The sequence below is a fragment of the Diceros bicornis genome, chromosome 1, assembly GCF_020826845.1.
Source record: "Diceros bicornis minor isolate mBicDic1 chromosome 1, mDicBic1.mat.cur, whole genome shotgun sequence".
Taxonomy (NCBI): Eukaryota; Metazoa; Chordata; class Mammalia; order Perissodactyla; family Rhinocerotidae; genus Diceros; species Diceros bicornis.
The window spans coordinates 46899772-46906732 of NC_080740.1; the positions used below are offsets into that span (position 1 = coordinate 46899772).

At 37.4% G+C, this 6961-nt stretch overlaps 1 protein-coding gene across 1 annotated transcript; it reads left to right on the forward strand.

Moving 5' to 3' along the window:
- The first annotated feature begins 617 nt into the window (after nucleotides 1-617).
- SPMIP10 (sperm microtubule inner protein 10) lies at nucleotides 618-3170 on the forward strand. Its single transcript, XM_058540090.1, has 3 exons — nucleotides 618-703; nucleotides 1217-1325; nucleotides 2961-3170. The coding sequence occupies exons 1-3, from the start codon at nucleotides 618-620 to the stop codon at nucleotides 3168-3170; spliced, it is 405 nt and encodes a 134-aa protein (XP_058396073.1).
- Nucleotides 3171-6961: the final 3791 nt, after the last annotated feature.

Below are 6961 nucleotides of genomic sequence, written 5' to 3' on the forward strand. Positions count from 1 at the left end.
GGTGTGTCGGTGCGCGCCCAGGATCCGAACCCGGGCGGCCAGCAGCAGAGCGCGCGCACTTAATTGCTAAGCCACGGGGCCGGCCCCAATATATTTTCTATGTCAAAGTCTGCAAGCATCCTCATTTTTTAATTGTTCATGATAAGAATGATGATGTTTGGGGCCAGCCCAGTGGTGCAGCAGCTAAGTGCACGCGCTCCACTCTGGCGGCCCAGGGTTCGCAGGTTTGGATCCCAGGTGCGCACTGGCGCAGCACTAGTCAGGCCATGCTGTGGTGGCGTCCCATATGAAGTAGAGGAAGATGGGCACGGATGTTAGCTCAGGGCCAATCTTCCTCAGCAAAAAAGGAGGATTGGTGTCAGATGTTAGCTCAGGGCTGATCTTCCTCACACACACACACAAAAATGAATGATGATGTTTTACTCAAGAAAGGGTATTAAAAACAACACTGAAAATAGCTCTAATATCTGCACTCTTGAAATCAACTGCTAATATAACTGCTATAGGTTGCTATGAAGTTAGCAAAACATTGTTACATCTGAGGCAGCTATGTCATCATAATTAGACTAGTGACTTAGTGGCGTTCTAGATGAGAATTCCGGTCACTACTGGCAGTGATGGCTTCAGGAAAAGACACTTGTCCTGTCTTACCTAAACTTGTCAACAACCGTTCTGATGAGAATTCATATAAGCCTGCTGATAAGTGAGGACTTAGGGTTCTGGGTTTTGGGGGGGTGGGGTTTGCAATCCAGGAGCTATGCAGATGAGGACAATAACTTTGTGCTTCCCCTTGGCATTTATATAGAAAGCTTTGTGTGCAGGGAAAGCAAGTTTGACCTGAGTGTAGAGCACATACTGAATTCAGAAGCTAAATTAGTTCCTGTTTTTTGTGATTGGCTGGAGATTCCTTTGGGCAATGAGTAGGCCTGAGGAAATCATGGTGTGCTGCCTTCTCCCCTAAAATCAAGTTCAAATGAACATCAGGAACGAATTGTAAAGGACAGTATGCAGTTGGAGGTACAGGGACCAAGTCCAGACTCTTGGGGATTTAATGGGTTGATTATCTATTAAGTGAGCCTCAAACAATAGCACAGCACTGTGTCCTGCAGCTGCTGGGGTCTGAACATTGTGAACACAACTGCCTCCCTTCCCTAGGTGATGCTAAAATTATTGTATGTAACTCACAAGATACCCTTCTTCTTTTCTTAATGTTCAGGTATAATGAGGTTCATTTGCCACGGTTTTCATTAAAGCAAGGGATGATCCCAAGACATTATGTTATGCCTTGGAAAGAAAACATGAAATTCAGGAATGTGAATCTGAAGGTATTTTCCTATGAACATTCATAATAAAAAGTCTACATTATTTAATGTATCTCTGAATAGACATATGTAACTGTACAAAAGCTATTTTTAAAATTATTTTTTATTTTTTCCAGCTTTATTGAGGAATAATAGACAAATATCATTGTATGTATTTAAAGTGTACAATGTGATAATGTGACATACATTGTGGAATGATTCCCAAGATCAAGATAATTAACACATTCATCACTTCATGTAGTTAACTTTCTTTTCTTTGTGAGAATTCTTAGATCTACTCTCAGCAACTTTCAAGTATATAATACCATATTATTAACTATAGTCACCATGCTGAACATTAGATCCTTAGAACTTATTCTTCTTATAACTGAAAGTTTGTACCCTTTGACCTATATCTTTCCATTTCTCCCACCACCATTCTTTTCTCTGACAAAAACTATTTCATGCACTTGCACATAAACTTGCAAGCAAAAGTTAAATAGCAGTATCTATTCAAATAACCCAATTAGAAACTTAAAATAGATATACCAAAAAAGATTTCAGAACTATATGTCTACTTTTTGCCCCACATAATGCCAACTCGCGGTTGTTGAGATGCTCATCAGATGTAGGTACCATTAATATTAAAGCTACGGTCCAGGCATGCATTTTTAAAGTTGTATTGCATATTCAGACTGAGAGCTATGGGGACAGTTTGGCTAGATTTACAGAGAGGACTCGTTGCCCATTCAACACTCCTATTCAGTCAATAGTTTCAAAGCATTTTCCAAACTCAGAGTGACCATTCACTTGTGAAAAGGTAAGTTGTTTCTTTAAAGGAGAATAGAAGGAGACGGCCCGGTGGCGCAAGGGGTTAAGTGTGCGCGCTCCGCTGCGGCGGCCTGGGGTTCGCCGGTTCGGATCCCGGGCGTGCACCGCTTGTCAAGCCATGCTGTGGTGGCGTCCCATATAAAGTGGAGGAAGATGGGCATGGATGTTAGCCCAGGGCCAGTCTTCCTCAGCAACAAAAAGAGGAGAATTGGCAGATGTTAGCTCAGGGCCAATCTTCCTCACAAAAAAAAATAAAAAATAAAGGAGAATAGAATATATTGTAATAATTAAACTACAGAAGAAGATTTCAAGTTAGAATTCCTAGAAAGAAATGTGTTTGTATAAGTAATTTGCAAATTTCAAATGGATAAGCAATTAATGTTGAATAACAATATAGTTTGCCAACACAGAGATATTACAAAGTATGAATATTATATGATATATAACATATATCACAAAAATATGGTTCAATTATTTTCTTATAAAATGTATGCATACAATGTAATAAATGAAGCTGCCATTTGCCCTGAGATGACTATTTTATATGCATTTTTATCTAATATTTTGAAAACAAAGATACAACTGAGGAAATCAAGACAACAGACAAACATCAAATTTATATAGTTATTAAGACTTTCTTTAATCTGAATATTGGGCTGTATTTCATGTAATTGAGTGGCTTATCAAGTCATTTTCAATGTCCGAAATAGCTTTAGCCTGGTGGCAATATTATACTGACTTTATCTTTTTCATTTACTAGAACTACAGGCTGTAAACTTTGAGAAAGTGATGTTTGGTGTGACGTACAGCAGATTTTTTTTCTCTTAGCATGCAGAAGCATGTGGGATCCATGCTGGCCCTTTAGAAGACTCTCTGTTTTTGAATCACAGCGAAAGGCTTTGCCATGGAGAAGACCGTAAAGTTGTCTTGAAGAAAGACCCACCAGAAAAAAAAACTGCAGACCTGCCTTTGCATTCACCTCTCTCCAGATACCAAAGCACTGTGATTTCCCATGGCTACAGGAGGCGACTGGTCTGAGGAAGGAAGAATAAAGTGATAAAGTGTTTCATTCTCTCTCTCTTTCTCTCCACCCTCCCAAAAATGTTTAAGTGCATTGTACATTTGTATTTCACCTACAGGTTCAATTTGTTTAAAAGCTATAAGTCAATTGCATGCTTTATACATTATGAAAACTTTAGAAAGGAAATAGGCTCTGAGAACATTTGAGATGAAGTGGGGGAGAAGGAAAACTGTCTCACTGAAATTAATGTCACACAGCAGCAGACTGATTCAGTCCTATCGTCTAATCTCACCATCTACCTTTCTCTCCTTCTGACTCTGTCTTTATTATTCATCCCCTCCAAAACTCAGTGTCAGACGAGCCAAATTGAAATAGAGCTGCAGGACGTGGAATTATTTTTGCTAAGTTTTTGACTGCCCCGACACCCTTCTTTCTGCCCCACTCTACCAACACACATACCCCTAAGGTTCTGGACATTGGTAACTAATCAACATGGTAATTAGAAGTGTTTGGCAGACAACACTATGATACATCATACAATTTTAGCTGAGATGTACTTTTCGGTATTGGTTCAGTGTATCCAAGTATCAATTCCTACAGCAAAGAATTGATTCACATAATTTAACAACAGAAAACTGATAATATGCATAAAGGTGCACCACTGTGGAAGACAGTATGGTGGTTTCTCAAACAGTCAAACATAGAATTACCTTATGATCCAACAATTTCACTTCTAGGTATACGCCCAAAAGAATTGAAAGCAGGGACTTGAACAGATATTTGTACACCAACATTCATAGCAGCTTTATTCACAATAACCAAAAGGTGAAAACAACTCAAATGTCTTTTAACAGATGAGTGGATAAACAAAATGTAGTATATGCATGCAATGGAATATTATTCAGCCATAAAATGTAATGAAGTTCTGATACGTAATACAACATGGATAAACCTTGAAAACATTATGCTAAGTGAATAAGTCAGACACAAGAGGACAGATATTGTGTGATTCTACTTACATGAGATACCTAGAATAGTCAAATTCCTAGAAAAAGAAAGTAGAAGAATAGTTATCATGACTGCAGGGGAGGGGAGGATGTGGAATTATTGTTTAATGGGTACAGAGTTTCCATTTGACATGATGAAAAAGTTCTGGAGATGGATGGTTGCACAACAAGTTGAATGTACTTAATTGAATTGTACACTCAACAAGGGTTAAAATGGTAAATTTTATGTCACATATATTTTACCACAACTGAAAAAAAGACCAAGTAGGTCTTGGCTTCATCCAGCCAAGTGTTCATATCGCATAACAGCACCAAGGAAACTATTACAAAAAAAAGATACAGATGTCTATCTAACATCAACTTAAAGATCAATAAGTATAAATAAAGTAAAAAATGTATATATGGGGTGTTAAAAAATGATTAAAGAAGACAATTTCGGTGATACAAACTTTAACACTTCATGAAGTGGACAGCCTCCATTCTGAGAACTGCAAAATGGTGGGGAAGGCAGGAAGATTTTATAAGACAAAGGATAAGGAAGAAAGTATAGAGCCCAAAGCTGGCTTGGTGCTTGGGGATTGACTGACTAGATATACTGCGTTTCTTGTCAAGTGGAGCATCTGCAGGGACATGAAAGTTATTTAAGTTTTGGTTTGCTGATGTGGCACCCTGGGCAGAAGTGGCTCCATCCTGGTCCTAGAAATTTATTTCAACACTAGTGGTCTGTTTTTGAGGGTAAGGTATTGAAGTCACCACCTGTTGTTGTTGAATTGTCTATTTCTCCTTTCATTTCTATCAGTTTTTGTTTCATGTATTTTGGTGCTCTGTTATTAGATGCGTATATATACATAATTATTATATCTTCCTGATGGATGACCCTTTTATCATTACAAAATGTCTCCCTTTGTCTCTAGTAACATTTTTTAACATTTTTATTATTAATGTGATAATAGTTTATAATATTGTGAAATTTCAGTTGTATATTATTATTTGTCAGTCACCATATGAATGTGCCCCTTCACCCCTTGTGCCCACTCCCAAACCTTCCTCCTGGTAACCACCAAACTGTTCTCTCTGTCCGTGTGTTAGTTTATCTTCCACATATGAGTAAAATCATGCAGTATTTGTCTTTCTCTGTCTGGCTGATTTCGCTTAACATAATACCCTCCAGGTTCATCCATGTTGTTGTAAATGGGACGATTTTGTCTTTTGTTGTGGCTGAGTAGTATTCCATTGTATATATATACCACATCTTCTTTATCTAATCATCAGTAGATGGGCACTTGGGTTGCTTCCACTTCTCGGCTAGTGAATAATGCTGCAATGAACATAGGGGTGTATAAGTCTCTTTGGATGGTTCATTTCAAGTTCTTTGGATAAATACCCAGTAGTGTGATAGCTGGATCATAAGGTATTTCTATTTTTAATTTTTGGAGGAATCTCCATACAGTTTTCCATAGAGGTTGCACTGGTTTGCATTCCCACCAGCGGTGAATGAGGGTTCCCTTTTCTCCACAACCTCTCCAACATTTGTTATTTTTTGTCTTGGTGATTATAGCCATTCTAATGGGTTTAAGGTGATATTTTAGTGTAGTTTTGATTTGCATTTCCCTGATGATTAGTGATGTTGAACATCTTTTCATGTGCCTATTGGCCATCTGTATATCTTCCTTGGAAAAATGTCTGTTCATATCCTCTGCCCATTTTTAGATTGGGTTGTTTGTTTTATTGTTGTTCAGTTGTGTGAGTTCTTTATATATTGTGGAGATTAAAACCTTGTCAGATATATGATTTGCAAATATTTTCTCCCAGCTGGTGAGTTGTCTTTTCATTTTGATCCTGGTTTCATTTGCCTCTTTAGTCTGCTGAAGTCCCACTTTTTTATTTTTTCTTTTGTTTCTCTTGTCCAAGGAGACATGGAATTCAAAAAGATCCCTCTAAGATCAATGTCAAAGAATGTACTGCCTCTATTTTCTTCCAGGAGTTTTATAGATTCAGGTCTTACCTTCAAGTCTTTGATCCACTTTGAGTTAATTTTTGTGTATGGTAAGAGATAATGGTCTACTTTCAGTTTTTTGCATGTGGCTGTCCAGTTTTCCCAGTACCATTTATTAAAGAGACTTTCCTTTCTCCACTGTATGTTCTTAGCTCCTTTGTTAAAGATTAGCTGTCTGTAGATGTGTGATTTTACTTCTGGGCCTTTACTTTTGTTCCATTGATCTGTGTGTGTGTTTTTGTACTAGTACCATGCTGTTTTGATTATTATAGCTTCGTAGTATATTTTAAAGTCAGGGATTGTGATGCCTCCAGCTTTGTTCTTTTTTCTCAAGATTGCTTTAGCCATTCGGGGTCTTTTGTTGCCCCATATGAATTTTAGGATTCTTTGTTCTATTTCCATGAAGAATGTCATTGGGATTCTGATTGGGATTGCATTGACTCTGTAGATTGCTTTAGGTAATATGGAGATTTTAACTGTTCATTCTTTCAATCCATGTGTATGAGATATCTTTCCATTTCTTTATGTCATCATCGATTTCTTTCAATAATGTCCTATAGTTTTCATTGTGTAGGTCTTTCACCTCCTTGGTTAAATTTATTCCTAGATATTTTATTCTTTTTGTTGTGATTGTAAATGGGATTGTATTCTCGAGTTCTCTTTCTGTTAGTTCGTTATTAGAGTATAGAAATGCAACTGATTTTTGTGAGGTGATTTTGTACCCTGAAACTTTGCTGTAATTGTTGATTATTTCTAATAGTTTTCTGATGGATTCTTTAGGGTTTTCTATATATAAAATCATGTT